The following is an 18,079-nucleotide window of genomic DNA, read 5'->3' on the forward strand; positions in this document are numbered from 1 at the left end:
TTCTTTTTTATGTCAAATGTAAAATACTTTAATACAGAAAATTCCATTTTTCTGCATCTATTTAGACGATATTACAATAAAAGGCAGTGTGGATTGGAGAATGTAGCTAGTGAGAATATTAGGTAATGTAAATTTAAGAAGAAATTAGCTTTTCCATTTGAAATAAAATCAATGATCACATAAATTCAACATGATTATGAGGACTAAAGTAAAAATATACAGTACAATATAGCTTTCGGTTTCTTGTTCGGCACATATATTAATACATTTTCAAACATCAAACAATATAACACCAATATCTACTAAAATCAACTAGCACAGTAAGGTTACTAAAGCTTAGTTAATTATTAACATCTTAAAAGCCTAGTTCCCATATGAATTCTGTAAGCAAAAATATTCTCTGTGCTGTGCAAGCTGGTCGAAGCACCGTCTTTTTCAGGATTCTCCAGAATTCATAAGTATTTCAAAGTTAACTCATGTCGAACCCCACAATTCCTTATTGAATGTGGTTGATCTTCTGAACAGGCCTTCATTTATGAGAACATAAGCATATACTCATCACAATTTTGAAAAGAATGGGAGTCCTTCATACATATCGGTTTTTAATTTTATCCAATCATTAATTTTCTGCAGAGTTGTTTTTTCTTGACTTAATATTTTTGCAACTTTTTTCATTTTTTGTTCATTTCTTTCTATGTATTTCAACCCTTCCAACTGCAGCTGATCCAGCTTTTCATTTCGACTTTCATCTAGAGGTATGTTTTCACACATTACAGGATTGAATCTAAAATAGGTGTCAGGAGGTAACAGGCCATCAAGCATTATATGGACTTCTGTTAAAGCAAAAAAGAAAAGGATAGGGGGATAAGAAAAGGGGATAAAGTGAGCAATGAATTGTTAATTTATCTTTATTTAAAATTAACTTCTTTTTAGGCACATTACAAAGATTCACTAATTTCATTATTCAAACTAACAGTAGAAGTAATCCATAATAATGGGTAAAACTACAAGATAAAATTCATCTTCCAAAATACATTATTCTGTGAAATTAGTATACTTGTTCTATTCTCTCTGTGCTTTTGGTCATACTGTTCACCACTGCTGAAATGCCCTTTCCAACTTTCCTTTTTTTGTTGTTTTTAATTTTTTGGGATCATCTTCATTGACATATCATTTACATCCAGTGCAATTCACCAATTTTAACTGTATAGTTTGACAAGTTTTGACAAATGTATACACTTGTGTAAGCACAACAATAATCATGACATAGCCATTTCCATCACTGTAAAAAGTTCCTTTAAGCCTCTTTATAGTTGGTGCCTACTTTCCCTTTCCTAGAATTTCATACAAACAGAATCAAAAGTATCTACCTTCTTTTACGGGCAAAATACTTTTGAGATTCATCCATGTTGTAGCATATATCAATAGTTCCTTTCTTTTCACTGCTAAATGATGTTCCATTGTATAGATACAACACAATTTGTTCTCTGCAGTTCTGGTCTGGCTCTCTTCAGTTTTTAGCTACTAGAAATAACCCTATTATGAACATTTACACATAAGTCTTCATGTGCATATGATTGCATTTCCCTTGGGCAAAAACCTAGGAATAAAATTGCCAGTTCATATGGTAAAGGGTATGCTTATTTTAAAAAAAACCTGCCACACTGTCTTCCATTTTTGTATTCCAACCACTAATATATTAGAGTTCTCACTGCTCTACATCTTTGCCCAAAGTTAGTATGTCAAGTCTTAAGTTTTGCATTATAGAGGTATTGGTATCTTGTGGTTTTTCATTTCCCTAATGACTAATTATGTTGAGAAGGTTTTCATGTACTTATTAGTCATTTGTATATCTTCTTCAATGAAGTGTCTGTTCAAATCTTTTGCCCAGTTTTTTCACTGAATTGCTGTGTCCTACATATATGACAGTGGTGCAATCATGGCTCACCACAATCTCGAACTCCTAGGCTCAAGTGATCCTCCTGCCTCAGCCTCCCAAGTAGCTGGGACTACAGGTGTGTGCCACCATGCCCAGATAGTTTTTTATTTTTCTGTAGAGATGGGATCTCACTATATTGACCAGTCTCAAACTTCTGGGCTCAACCGATCCACCCAAAGTGCTGGGATTACAGGTGTGAACCACCATACCTGGCCTATATTTTTTATATATACACACGTATACATACATATACACATACATATGTTATATGAGAATTCTCTATATATTTTGAACTTGATTATATATTACACCTCATGATGGGTCAGATACATGTTTTATCACTATTTTAGTGTATGACTTGCCTTTTCATTTTATAAAAAGTATCTTTTAAAAAGCAGAATTTATAATTTGAAGTCTAATTTATCTCTTTCTTTCCTTTCTGATTCATTTTTTCTATGTCCTATCTAAAAAAATCTTTACCTACCCAAGGTCATTAAGATTTTCTCCAGCATATTCTTCTATATGTTTAATAGTTTCAGCTCTTAGATTCAGGTTTCCATCTAAGATCAGGAACAGGGTAAGATGTCTACTCTCACACCTTCCAGTAAGCATTGTACTGGAGGGTCCTTTTCAGTGCCGTAAGGCATTAAAAGGAAATGAGTGCATGTAGATTAAAAAGGAAGAGTAAAACTCTATAGACAACCTGGTTGCCTATGTTGACAATTTTGAGAAAGCTATAAAAAGCTACTAGAATAAGTGAGTTTAGCAAGTTTGAAGTTACATAAGGTCAATAACTAAAATCAGTTGTATTTCTGCATATTAGCCATGAGCAACTGTGATGCATTCCAAGTTACTTTTGTGTATGGTGCAAAGGGTCAAGGTCAACGCTGTGGATATAGGTATCCAATAGTCCTGCACCATTTGTTGAAAAGACTGTCCTTTCCCACTGAGTTACCTTAGCACCTTTGTAAAAAGTCTTTTGAGTTCACATGTATAAATCAATTTCTGGACTCTCTATTACATACCATTGATTTATATGTCTATCTTTATTCAAACACCACAGTTCCTTGCTTAATTTAGTTGTATAGTCTTGAAATCAGCAGATTAAGTCCTCCAACTTTTTTTTCTTTTTCAAAATTGTGTCAGATATTCTAGGTCAGGGGTCCCCAACTCCTGGGCTGCACAGCAGGGGGTGAGTGGCAGGGCCAGTAAGCAAAGCTTCATCTGCATATACAGCCACTCTCCATCGCTTGCATTACTGCCTTAGCTCCACCTCCTGTCAGATTAGTGGTGGCATGAGATTCACATAAGAGTGCAAACCCTATTGTGAACTGAGCATGCAAGAGATCTAGGTTGCGTGCTCCTTAGGTGAATCTAATGCCTGATGATCTGTCACTGCCTCCCATTACCCCTAGATGAGACCATCTAGTTGGAGGAAAACAAGCTCAGAGCTCCCAATTCTATATTACGGTGAGCTATATATTTATTTCATTATATATTACAATGCAATAATACTAGAAATAAAGTACACAATAAATGTAATGTGCTTGAATTATCCCAAAACCATCCCTCCCCTCCCCGCCCCCATGTGTGGAAAAACTATCTTCCACGAAACCAGTCCTTGGGACCAAAGAGGTTGGAGACCACTATTCTGGGTCCTTTGCATATCCATATACATTTTACAGTCAGCTTGTTAATCTCTATTCCTCAAAAGCCTGCTTGGATTTTGAGAAGAATTGTATTGAATCTATGTATCAATTTGTGATGTGATACCTTAACAATATTGAGATTTCCAATTCATGAACATAGTATATGTATTGATTTATTTAGGTCTTTAATTTCTCTCAGTAATGTTTTGTTGTTTTCACTGTTCAGATCTTGCACGTAGCCCACAAATTTTAGCTTCCTTGGCCTCCTTGAACTGCAAACTTTGTTTCCCCAACTCCAAGAGACTACCCCACTTTTCTGGTGCTATAGAATAGAAACTATGCTATAGTATAGAAACTCTTTTCAGGCAGCAAGCTGGACAATAATAGTGATGACCTCATTCATTCTCCTTTCAGAGATCACTGTCCTATGTTACCTGTTATCTAATGTTAACAGGTTAATGACAAAACCATTGTTTTGTCTACTTTTCTAGTTGTTTAAGGTACGAGGAAATATCTGGTCCCTAATATTTTATGATGTCCAGAAGAGGAAGTCTTAACTCTCTTTTAAAATGTCCAAATCGCTTTTTCTCCGCTGGCACCGGCGCCTCTCCCCGCCCCTCCCCAGCCATGGCATTCATGTTCGTGGCCTTCTGCTACATGCTCTCGCTGCTGCTCACTGCCGCACTCATCTTCTTCACTATTTGGCACATTATTGCATTTGATGAGCTGAAGACTGATTACAAGAATCCTACAGACCAGTGTTAATACCCTGAATCCACTCGTACTCCCAGAGTACCTCATCTACGCTTTCTTCTGTGTCATGTTTCTTTGTGCAGCAGAGTGGCTTACACTGGGTCTCAATATGCCCTTCTTGACATATCATATTTGGAGGTATATGAGTAGACCAGTGATGAGTGGCCCAGGACTCTATGACCCTACAACCATCATGAATGCAGATATTCTAGCATATTGTCAGAAGGAAGGATGGTGCGAATTAGCTTTTTATCTTCTAGCATTTTTTTACTACCTATACGGCATGATCTATGTTTTGGTGAGCTCTTAGAACAACACACAGAAGAATTGGTCCAGTTAAGTGCATGCAAAAAGCCACCAAATGAAGGGATTCTATCCAGCAAGATCCTGTCCAAGAGTAGCCTGTGCAATCTGATCAGTTACTTTAAAAAATGACTCCTTATTTTTTAAATGTTTCCACATTTTTTGCTTGTGGAAAGACTGTTTTCATATGTTATACTCGGATAAAGATTTTAAATGGTATTACGTATAAATTAATATAAAATGATTACCTCTGGTGTTGACAGGTTTGAACTTGCACTTCTTAAGGAACAGCCATAATCCTCTGAATGATGCATTAATTACTGACTGTCCTAGTACATTGGAAGCTTTTGGTTACAGGAACTTGTAGGGCTCATTTTGGTTTCATTGAAACAGTATCTAATTATAAATTAGCTGTAGATATCAGGTGCTTCTGATGAACTGAAAATGTATATCTGACTAGTGGGAAACTTCATGGGTTTCCTCATCTGTCATGTAGATGATTATATATGGATACATTTACAAAAATAAAAAGTGGGAATTTTCCCTTCGCTTGAATATTATCCCTGTATATTGCATGAATGAGAGATTTCCCATATTTCCATCAGAGTAATAAATATACTTGCTTTAATTCTTAAGCATAAGTAAACATGATATAAAAATATATGCTGAATTACTTGTGAAGAATGCATTTAAAGCTATTTTAAATGTGTTTTTATTTGTAAGACATTACTTATTAAGAAATTGGTTATTATGCTTACTGTTCTAATCTGGTGGTAAAGGTATTCTTAAGAATTTGCAGGTACTTCAGATTTTCAAAACTGAATGAGAGAAAATTGTATAACCATCCTGCTGTTCCTTTAGTGCATACAATAAAACTCTGAAATTAAGACTCAAAAAAAAAAGTCCAAATCCTATACATCCTTTAAGACCCATATCAAGTCTACTTTATGTCTTATAAGCTGTCTACACCAATCAAGTTTTCTCATTCCTCTTCTTAATTCATAGTCTTAATCACTTACAATCATTTACCATTCATTTAGCAATTCACCACAGATTAAACCTATAAAATTATTTACACACACACAAGAATCCTATTCTGCTGTAAAAAAGAAGGAAATCCTGCCACTTGTGACAACATGGATGAACTTGGAAGATATTCTGCTAAGGGAACTAAGCCAGACACAGGAAAATGGGTAGTGCATGGTAACATTTACATGTGGAATCTAAAATAGTTGAACTAAAAAAAAGAGGGGAGACTGGTGGTTGCCAGACACTGGGGAGTGGGGGAAATGGGGAGATGTTGGTCAAAGGGTACAAATTTTCAGTTATGACTACCTACTAGAGATCTGATGTACAGCACGGTAACTATAGTTAGTAACAATGTATTAAGTATTGTTTACTTGAAATTTGCTACGGGAGTAAATCTTAAGTGTTCTTACCAGGCACACACAAAATAGTAACTATGTCAGGTGACAGATATGCTTATTAGCTGGATTGTGGGAATCATTACACAAGGTATACTTATAATAAAACAACGTGTTGTACAACTTAAATATATACAATTTTAATGTCAGTCTGACCTCAATAAAGCTGAGAAAAAAATAGTATTTTACTGATCTGGCAACAAAATTTCAGACAGTGAAAAATCTAGCATATGAGCTTTTTTTGGTTTTCATTCAATGAATAAAAGTCCTCAGTGGGGAGTTTAAGATTCTCACTTACGTTAATGACTTGGCCAATAATATGCTGATATGAAAAGAATGAGATTCAAATACAAGGAGCTGTTAAGTGGTAATAATTTTTTTTTAATTTAATAAAACGTTTCACCCAATAACTAAAAACAAAATAGTAAAATGAGGAAATCTAAACCTCAAGGCAAGGCCCGGTGGCCCATGCTAGTAATCCCAGCACTTTGGGAGGCCAAGGCAGGAGGATCACTTAAAGCCAGGAGTTTGAGACCAGCCTGGGCAACACAGGGAGACCCCATCTCTACAAAAAAAGGTCTAAAAAATTAGCTGGGTGCAATGGTATGCACCTGTAGTCCCAGCTGCTCAGGAGGCTGAGGTGGGAGGACTGGTTGAGCCAGGAGTTTGAGGCTGCAGTGAGCTATCACTGTCACTGCATTCCAGCCTGGGCAACAAAGTGAGATCCTGTTTCTAAGAAACACACACACACACACACACACACAAACACTTCAAGGCCAAAACCTGAAATTCAACATATGCTCACTGAATGCCTACTATATGCCAGGCACCGTAGTCAACAGCAAACTGGGTAAGTCAAAGTAAACTGGATAAATTCTTGCCTTGCATTCTTGTAGGACAGAAGGATAATAAGTGAACAATCAAATATGTAATATATAATTACAATGAGATAAACTCTGTAAGAGAAAAAGAGAAAAAGAAGCAGGCTAAGAAATTAGAGTGAGATGATAAGGAAAATGGAAAAGCAGTCAGGAAAGGTTTCTCTGAGGTCCCTCTGACATTTCAACAGAGACCTGAATGAAATAAGGGTCAAGTGCCTATCTGGGGAAATAGCCTTATAGAGAGAGGATATAGCAACTGCAGAGGCCCTGAGGCAGGAGAGTTCTTAGCAAGTTTGGTGACCACCAAAGAATTATCGGGTGGTTGGACACACTTTAGAGAAGGTACACACTTGAAAGAGGGTTCTGAGAAGCAGACAGACATTATTTGTTTTTGTTTTTTTTTTTGAGATGGAGTCTTGCTCTGTAGCCGAGGCTAGAGTATAGTGGCGCAATCTTGGCTCACTGCAACCTCTGCCCCCAAGGCTCAAGTGATTCTCCTGCCTCAGCCTTCCAAGGAGCTGGGATTACAGGTGCACACTACCATGCCTGGCTAATTTTTTGTATTTTTAGTAGAGATGGTGTTTTACCACACTGATCAGGCTGGTCTCAAACTCCTGACCTCAAGTGATCCAACTGCCTCGGCCTCCCAAAGTGCTGGGATTACTGGTGTGAGCCATCGTGCCCAGCCTAATTTGCATTTTAAAAGGATGACTTTGGTCTCTGTATGAAGATTAAACTATAAGGGCAGCAAGAGTAGAAGCAAGAACACATTCTCATTCCAGTTTGCCTTGACAGTATTAAATAATTGAATGCCCTTTACTCTAAATCTTTGCTATCATGTATATGTTTGAACCAATCTGACTCCTTTTGTTGCTTTTCCCTTTCTTAACTGGCTTCAGAGTCTCCAACAAAATGTGCTATCCAGCTTTAGGTACTTCTCCAACAGTAAGTGGGCAAAGGTAGCACTAGCTCTCAAATGGAAAACAGTCACTGTTCTAGAGTCACCTAACAAGAAACAAGTGAGAAAGTAAAACAAAATGTTTCCTCCCATGTACTTCCTAAACCCACAATACAGACATATCATATGCCTTTGCAGTTAGGACCAACATATGCCACCAAAAAACTGCTACAATGCTAGAAGTTGAAGTATTTTAAAGCAGCAAACAAGACTAACCTTCTGTATCTGTAGCACTGTTGATAACATTAGAAAGTTTGGTTTTCAAGCTTGTGTATGTTACCGTGTTTCTCACATCACTCTCATAACGTCCAGTGCCCAGGGATACGATGCACTCTAACGGCACATCTGGCCAAAGACATTTACACTCATGCATAGCTAATGCCGAAGGGTTATTCAGAAGCAAACCTCCATCCTGCAAAATATAAGTTAAAAAAAGAAATTCTTAAAACTGACTCACGGGGAAAGCTGAACTATGTAATAAGCTAAATAAATTATTTAAAACCAAGAGGTTCCTTAAAAGTGCATTTCTTTTATAGACTACAGCTGCAAAAAAATCCATGTGAAGACTCATTGGCCTCATAAAGAAACTTATTAAGTTTTCCTTTCCTATTATGAAAGTTCTTTGAACTTCTTAAATTGCTTTGCATATTTTGCTAAAAAATATTGAAATAAACTGAATTACTTTTCAAAGACACATTATCTTATTTAGTGGTTAATACAGGTTCTACTTAAAGCCTAACAGAAAAGAACTGTGGTTCTACCAAACAATTAAAATTAGTTCTTCTCTCACAAGTCAAATATAACCAAATAATTCTAAGTTAGTTGAAATTCTATTAACAATACAATTTCAATGGATCACATTCATTATAATGCAGATATAATGTAAATAACATAGATAAAACTTTATATTTCTAAGTATGTATCAATAATCAATATTATTTTGAAGACTTCAAAAGGAAACAAAGGTATTAATAAAATATGCTGATAAAAATGCACTATAAAAATGTAGTAGAGTAAAAGTAGATAAAATTATGGTCAAACTATAATAAAATGTATTGTAGAACCATATTAAAATATATTACATCATAAACATTATATTGTATTTAAAATCTAGAAAAATACACTGAGCATGGTGGTTCATGCCTGTAATCTCAGCACTTTGGGAGGCTGAGGCAGGAGAATCGCTTGAGTCCAGGAGTTCAAGACCAGCCTGAGCACCATAGGGACACCTGGTCTCTACAAAAAAATAAACAAAATTAGCCAGTCATGGTGTACATGCCTGTAGTCCCAGCTATTCAGGAGGCTGAGGTGGGAGAATTGCTTGAGCCTGGGAGGTCAAGGCTGCAGTGAGCTGAGATCACACCACTGCACTCTAGCCTGGGCGACAGAGCAAGACCTTGTCTCAAAACCAAACCAAAATAAACCAGATAAAATCTAGAAAAACATATCTGATTTAAAATGTTTTAAGTGACTGCTCAGCCTCCTTCTCCTGTTCAGCTCCCATCCATGTCAGTTAACCATCTGCTGAGTACAGGGAAAGGCATTTCTTCAGTGGTAAACCTGAATAAACTCGAATGATTTTTGATGTCACTGGTGCTTGGCATCTCCTTGGAATCAGCACTATCACTGCTGAGAATTCTAACAGACCTTGGAATTACCCTAGTTCAGTCTCCCACATATAGCCTTAAACAGTTTTTGACAGAATTCTTAAACATTTTCAGTAATATGGTACATACAACCTTGTAAAGCAGCTCATTTCATTGCAAAATATTTTCATTTTTCAGATTATACAGTAAAATTAACTTTTTTGGTATGCAGCTTTATGAACTTTAATGCATATAGATTTGTGTAAATATTACCACAATCAAGATACAGAATAGTTCCATCACCCCCAAAAACTCTCTCATGCTATGTCTTTGTAGGCATCCCTCCTCCCACCCATAACCCTTGACAACCACCGATCTGTTTTCTGCCACTACTAAGGAGGTCATAGAAATGGAATAATACAGTATGGGACTTCTTTAAACTGCCTTCTCTTTCTGAGCATGTCATTGAGACTAATCCAAGTAGTTGCATGTATCAATAGTTTACTCCTTTTTACTGCTGATTGTGTGGATGTACCACACAGTTCATCCATTCATCCACTGTAGGACCTCTGGGTTGTTTCCAGCATTTGACTGTCACGAATAAAGAAGTCGCTATAAACATGTGAGTACAGGATTCTGCATGGACATAAATTTTCATTTCTCTAGAGTAAATAAGAGTGTGATCGTTGGAGCATATGGTAAGTATACGTTTAACTTTATAAGAAACTGCCAAAACATTTTCAAAGTGGTCGTCTATTTTGCGTTCCCACCATCAATGTCTAAAAGTTCCAGTTGCTCTGCATCTTATTACAGTAATAATTGGTACTGTCCGTATTACTTTAACCACTTTAACAGATATGTGGTGGCATTTCATCATTGTTTTAATTTGTGATTCTCCAATGCCTAATGATGCTGGATGTCTTTTCATACCCTCATTTGCCATCCCTTTATCCTCCGCTGAAGTGTCTTTTCAAGTCCTTGGCTCACGTTGTTAAATTCTGAGGGTTTCTTATATATTCTAGATATAACTCCTTTGTTGGACATGTGGATTTGCAAATATTTTCTTCCTGTATGTCACTTGTCTCCTCATCTTCTTGGCAGTATATTTGCAGAGCTAAATTTTTAATTTTGATGAAGTCCAGTTTATCAATTTTTAAATTTCATGTATGATGATTTCAGTATAATTGTAAGAAGTCTTCCCCTAACCCAGGTCACCAAGTTTTTCTTCTAAAAGTTTCATAGTTTTGTTTTACATTTAGAACTACGATCCATTATGAATTATCTTTGTATAATGTGTGAGGTTTAGGTCACAGTTTCTGAGGTATGTTTGTGAGTGTGGTGGGGGGTTAGGGGAAAAGAGAGGGAGACAGAAAGATGACCAATTGTTTCAACACAATTTTTGCTGAAAAGACTATCCTTTCTCCATTGAATTGCTTTTGTAACTTTGTCAAAGATCAAATGGCCATATATGTATGAGTCTATTTCTGAACTCTCTATTTAATTCCATTTATCTACATATCTATCTTTATGCAAATGCCACTCTGGTACAGTAGCCATGACTACTGTACCTTTAGAGTAAGTTTTTAAATTGAGTAGTGTGATTCCTTGAAACTTTTTATTCTTTTAAAATTGTTTAGGGCAGGTGCAGTGGCTTATGCCTGTAATCCTAGTAAACTTTGGGGAGCTGAGGCAGGCAGACTGCCTGAGCCCAGGAGTTCAAGACCAGCCTGGACAACATAGTGAAACCTCGTCTCTACTAAAAATACAAAAAATTAGCTGGGGGTGGTGGCGCGCACCTGTAGTCCCAGCTACTCAGGAGGCTGAGGCAAGAGAAGCACTTGAACCTGGGAGGCAGAGGTTGCAGTGAGCTGAGATTGTGCCACCGCACTCCAGCCTGGGCACCAGAGCAAGACTCTGTCTCTAAATAAATAAATAATAAAATTGTTTAAACTATTCTCATTCCTCTGCCCTTCCATATAAATTTTAGAATCTGACTGTATAATTTTTGGAAAGTCCTACTAGAGTTTTGATTGGCATTGCATTATATTTATGGATCACTTCAGGAATAACTCACATCTTTACCATGTAGCATCTTTCAATAATGGTATGCCTTTCCATTTCTTTAGGTCTTCTTTTATTTCTTTCATCTTCTGTTTTCAACATACAGATTCTCTATGTTTTGTTAGATTTATACCTAAGTATTCAATTTTTTGGATCTACTGTAAACTGTACTGCTTTTGTTACAATTTTGGTTTCCAATTATTCTTTGCTTGTATATAGGAATATAATTGATTCTCCCAAGTAGTTTTCTTTGTAGAAAATCATCTACCCCACCATTAGTGCTCTGGCTTGAAGGTCCCATTAAAAACATCACGTAGGATTTGCCCTACTAATGAAGCATACTACTGTTACTAAAATTTCTCATGGAATGTGAAGAACACTCCTCATCTTTTCACAAATTTATGCTCAGTTATTTTAGAGGGAGTGGCAGTATTTTGCAAACCACAGATTATGATAACTCTTCATTTCTGGCATTACAAAACAACTTTCTCAAAAACTTGTATTCCAAATAATACTCTGGTTGGATCAATAAGATCACATTAGGAGGCAGCTATTAATATATAGAAATGTTCCTAAATACTAACAATACTTCCCAGAGAAAGTTAATTGGCTCTTTAGTTATAGAATAGCCAGTCTGAGGTCTAACGAACCTTTATTACGGCAAATGTCATTTATCACCATTTATCACCAATGTGTAGCTTTGTGATACCCTTGAGATAACTGGGATGCACAGGGCTGTGTTGACATTCAGAAAAGCAGTTTGCCACGTCTTTTTATTGCTTGCTCTATTCTCCATTTTAGCATGGGTGGTTTGTTGCCACATTTACTTCAAAAACCTATTCATCCAACTACTCTGCAAGGTCACACATTGAACTTTGTTATCAAAATAAATGGAATCATATAGTATAAGTTTTTTTGGGTCTGGTTTCTTTCACTTAGAAGAATGCTTGTGAGATTCATCTATGTCTCTGTGAATGTCAGTAATTCATTCCTTTTTATTGCTGAGTAATATTTCATCATTTGAATATACCACAGTTTATCCATTCACCAGTTAAAAAGAACTATTTTTAAATTTAGCTATCTTTATACATTTGTTGCAAGTCATAAATTGGATAGGTATTTATATTTGTATTGCTGAACTTTGTAAAAATCCACTTAGACTCCTTCAATGCAGGTGGTAATAATTAAGCTATTTCCTAAAGGCTTTCTCATGTACAAATTTTAACTTAATCCTTTCAACTTTTTCCTTTGTTTTCAATTAACAGATCATTAGAATGATATTTATCCCACAATAGAGGTAACATTTAATTTCTAATTCGGCAGAAAAGTTATTTTTTTTACTAAACCATTTAAATCTTAAATTCTATATTTGTTATACTCTGTGTAACTTCTAATCAAGTAGGTATTTTAGATGAAACACATTTTCATTATATAAAAGCCTATATAAGGATGATCAGAAAAGACAAAAAAGGGAAAAGATGAAGAGGCACACAAATTTTAGCAAGAAACAATAACTGCAAAATCAATCCCAAATCAAAAAACTGGCAGGTTTCTTGTAGTTTCGCTAACCATTTTTCAAAGTAAATTTCTGTTCCTTAAACTTTACTCACTTTTTATCAAAAAAGTACAGCAGTTAAGGTTTCTGGGCTCACTCTAATCTAGTGGTGAGGCATACTATCTTTTAAGCTCTGCTTATAGTTAGCCTACTCTTGTCAGATGCCTATTCTATCAGTAGGTCATTGGGCTAATGTTAAGTCCATGGTAGTTCCTGTAGACCACATCCTGTTAATTTTTTTTCTTTTTTTGGTAGAGACAGGGTCTCACTATGTTGCAGCAGGCTGGTCTTGAACTACTGAGCTCAAGCGATCCTCCAGCCTCAACCTCCCAAAGTGCTGGGATTACAGGCGTAAGCCACTGTATCTCAGCACTACAATCTATTTCCAAAACATTTTTATCACCCACACTCTGTAACCATTGAGGAATCACTCCCCATTTTCCCTTCCTCGTCCCATTTTCTATCCCTAATCAATGACCCATTTTTAATTTTTTTAATTTTTTATTTTATTATTATACTTTAGGTTTTAGGGTACATGTGCACAATGTGCAGGTTTGTTACATATGTATCCATGTGCCATGTTGTTTTGCTGCACCCATTAACTCGTCATTTAGCATTAGGTATATCTCCTAATGCTGTCCCTCCCCCCTCCCCCTACCCCACAACAGTCCCCAGAGTGTGATGTTCCCCTTCCTGTGTCCATGAGTTCTCATTGTTCAATTCCCACCTATGAGTGAGAACATGCGGTGTTTGGTTTTTTGTCCTTGCGATAGTTTACTGAGAATGATGGCTTCCAGTTTCATCCATGTCCCTACAAAGGACATGAACTCATCATTTTTTATGGCTGCATAGTATTCCATGGTGTATATGTGTCACATTTTCTTAATCCAGTCTAGCGTTGTTGGACATTTGGGTTGGTTCCAAGTCTTTGCTATTGTGAATAGTGCCGCAATAAGCATACGTGTGCATGTGTCTTTATAGCAGCATGATTTATAGTCCTTTGGGTATATACACAGTAATGGGATGGCTGGGTCAAATGGTATTTCTAGTTCTAGATCCCTGTGGAATCACCACAACTGACTTCCACAATGGTTGAACTAGTTTACAGTCCCACCAACAGTGTAAAAGTGTTCCTATTTCTCCACATCCTCTCCAGCACCTGTTGTTTCCTGACTTTTTAATGATGGCCATTCTAACTGGTGTGAGATGGTATCTCATTGTGGTTTTGATTTGTATTTCTCTGATGGCCAGTGATGATGAGCATTTTTTCATGTGTTTTTTGGCTGCATAAATAAATGACCCATTTTTTATACATCAAGTCAGATGACAACTTCTTTGTTAAGCTGACCCTGACAGAATAAATCACCTCTATAGTACTTCTTAACCCTGTGCATATGTTGATGATTAAACTTTCACCTCATTCTATAACGGGGTTTACATTCTTTTGTCTGAACTATTTGAGGACAGGATCCAGGAAGCACAAACAATATGCCAACTATGGTTAAAAATCTGTATATCCTTCCCAGCTAGCACAGTGCCTGACACTGAGTAAGCACTCACTACATTTCTGTCCAGTTACAATGAAAATTATTAACTGTGGTTTGGTATAGGCATAATTTGGCAGGTGTTGGGAAGGCTCTTTCTGCTAAAAACACTCTTTACCTGGAATGTTTAAATAAAAATTTCATAATTTATGTTTATGTATCCTAAGCTCTGAACAAAAACTTTTATGATGTAAATAAAGCCTGGTAGGAATAATATGTATATCAGAATTGATCATCAAAACCTCTAGTGTAAACTAATTTATCAGATTCTTTCTCCAAAGACAGGAATTAACAATTTAATTTTGAAGGTGGAGATGGAAAGAGACGGAATAATTTTGTTTAAAAAGTAGTACTTCTATGTGCATATTATGCTACTACTTGGGCAGATGGGAAGAGATTGGGAGCTACTCACAAAGAATTCTTCTCACTTTATAATTTTCTAGGACTTGTAATGAACCTTATAAATGTTGTAATAATCTTCTTCTTCTTATAGTCAAAGGCAAATGAAATCTCCCCATTCACCTACCCATAACTCTTAATTATATCACTACTTTCAATAATTGCTCAAATAGAATATTAATTAACCTCTACTACAATGGATACCAAGTAACTACATTAAAACATATGTCAGATGTGACAGCTAAAAGGGATTTTCAAAATGAGACTGGTAATAATTGAATATAATTATTAAAAGAATTTAGGATGAGAAGGTTGTAGTACTATACTTTAAACTTGGCAAAACTTCTGAGTGGTTAGAAAGAATTAGGACTTTGCTTGAACGTTTTCTTTGTTTAAGCAACCAAGATCATTCACACCTTAAAATATTCCCATCAATCTTCTGAGTTGTCATTTGAAGTGAAAAATATCCCATTTCTTCTTCGAGTCTTGGAAGAGAATATAGAGTAAGGAAAATATTTCCTTAAGTAGGTTTCTTGGGCTCTATATTCCATTTTAATATTTTTATTAATTAAATGTGCCAATGTTTCTGAAGTTTATTGATTTATACGAAAGTACATTTTTTGCCCGTGTGGCTATATACTTTACATAAAAATTTATGTAAATTATAAATAACATTTATTTATTCAAATAACCTTAAGAAGTTATTTTAATCTGTGGCTCAAAATAAGTTAAAGGATTATGGTCATCAATATAAAAATGTCTAAGAGTGAACAGAAATATCACTAATCTATCTGAAACGGAAAAGGAACCACTGAATTACTTTGGTATATATATTCAAAAGTACTGAATTAAACTTCAGAACTACTTTCTCTTAGATAAAGAATAAAGAGCAAATGAAATAACTTCTTTTGAAGTGTGGAAAACACATGATCCCCAAATGTAATTATTTAGTATTTGAGACTTTCACTAATTGGCATAACTGCAAGTTTGTAGCACTATTAAGGTTATAACTTAAAAATCCTATTGTATTTTACATACACTGTCTAAATTATTTCTCAATTTATGACATGGTACATAAGAATGGGGGAAATCATTGTTAAAAATAGTAAGCCACATATTAAAATAAAAATTTTGTTTTGACCAATAAGTCCTGAAATCAGTATCAGAAACTCAGCAGCCAGTACTTTCTGCTCTGAGGGCGTGGAAGAAAGAGAAGAAAGGCAAGAAGGGGAAGTGCCTTACATAATTCAACAATGACTGATTCTGCAAAGTAAGAAATGGTTTGAACTGACTCCAAAGACAAAGGAATCCTATTTTAATCTCTTAACTACAAATATTATATTACTTAAAGATTAAAAAGAAAATGGGAATAGCTGGCCATAACATTTTAAAATATATATAAGCTATTATATCAAAATGAGATAAAATTGATAAAAATGTTTTAGTTTAAATGATCCATTAGAAAGTTTTGAAGTTTATATTGCTGACATGTTGTTTATATAGATCTGTGTATGAGTTTTTGAAAGCCATCTTAATATCTCTGTCAACAGTATAAGATTTTTTTCTCAACAGATAGCTGACCAAATAAAGAGAGTAGATGTACTTTAGGGACTAGAGAAAAACGTCAAGATTCCTCTCATTCTACTCCATCAAATGAGACTAATTTTAAATGAGACATAATTTAAAAAATTAAGTATATATAAAAATGCAAGCTTTCAAAGTATCAGCTCTAAAGCTTTATTAGCATTTAGTGTAAGTTATGAATTAAGATTTCCATAAAGAGTTGGAAAAACTTGACAGAGGAAAAGTGTAAATGAGTTTACATAAAAAGAATTTCCAGAAATAATATTCACTTTTATAAATAATTTAAACATGAATTTAAAAGAGTATAATTACAGACAACATCCTAACTCTGTAATTTAACAGCTGTGATGCTAGTCCAGTTACTTAACTTTTCCTAAGGTGCGAATTCCTTGTTTGTAAAATGCAAATAACTCTACCTCATAAGTAGCAAGGATTAAATGAGATAATGCATGCACAGCACTAAATAAGTGTCTGGCACACAGCTAACTTAATGAGTATTTACTATTATTTTACTGTATCCCTTTCTTCAAAATATGCCCACCCAAACTGTCAAACAGACTGGATTCTGCATTTTCACGGAGTGTATATCATTTTTAATTTTTATCATGTTTGGAAAGCTAATCATACACACTCTCACTTTTCCATCATAAAATTATCATAATGGGCTACGAATCACACTACATAAAACACAAAAACTTTCCTAAAATATATTTGCATGTCAGAGGCTTGTTAAGAAAAACGACAAATAAAAATATCCTAAATTGTTCTTCTTTTGACACATGAAGACACAAAGAAGAAAGTCTCCTAGGTTGATCCTTCTGAAGATCAATGACATTTAATAAATGCTGATTCTTTTAATCATGTAAAATTTTAAAAAATAAGACATACAAGTCAACTTACTTGATGAAGATCATTTCCCAATGCATATTCTGCAAAGTAGCCTGGAGCAGCAGATGAGGCTCTAATGGCCTGCCACATTTTATACTGACAGCCTCCCAAATAATGAGAGTTGATTCCAGGAAAATGACCATAGTTTCTGAACACAAAAGCTTTGGGTGTTATCCCTCTATTTACTATGGTACTTACAGCAGCTACCTAGTGAATGAAAAAGTGAACAATTCCATCGTTAACAGTAATATATTTGGGATCTGTAAAAATTAAATACTATTTAGTAGTATGAATGAACAATCTACAACTATATGTGTAACAAATATAATGTTGAAAAAAGAGAATCACATCTTTTTAAACAGGCATTTCTTTGTGGGATAACAGATATAAAGACTGAAGCAATTCTGATAAATTTATTATGAGAATAATAAAAGATTTATTTGACCATGATTCAATTTAATTAAAAAAAATTCAAAAAGGCAAACATTTCTAGACCTTTACATGATAACTGACAAAACAGTAGTAATGAATAAAAACTGCTTAAAGGCTGGGCGC

General features: G+C 35.2%; 1 protein-coding gene and 1 pseudogene across 1 annotated transcript in view; one reads left to right on the forward strand and one right to left on the reverse strand.

Moving 5' to 3' along the window:
• Positions 1-18,079, reverse strand: part of PNPLA8 (patatin like phospholipase domain containing 8) — a 50,930-nt gene continuing 32,851 nt past the window's right edge. The window contains exons 8-10 of the mRNA XM_032761457.2: positions 17,537-17,731; positions 8,124-8,319; positions 1-833 (exon numbers count right to left, since the gene is read on the reverse strand). Coding sequence (XP_032617348.1) covers positions 559-833; positions 8,124-8,319; positions 17,537-17,731 — 666 coding nt within the window. The 3' untranslated portion in view covers positions 1-558. The remainder of the gene's footprint in view (positions 834-8,123; positions 8,320-17,536; positions 17,732-18,079) is intronic.
• Positions 4,167-4,940, forward strand: LOC116814246 (protein cornichon homolog 1-like; annotated as a pseudogene).

This window comes from Hylobates moloch, unplaced genomic scaffold (assembly GCF_009828535.3).
Source record: "Hylobates moloch isolate HMO894 unplaced genomic scaffold, HMol_V3 SCAFFOLD_1, whole genome shotgun sequence".
NCBI classification, from domain to species: domain Eukaryota; kingdom Metazoa; phylum Chordata; class Mammalia; order Primates; family Hylobatidae; genus Hylobates; species Hylobates moloch.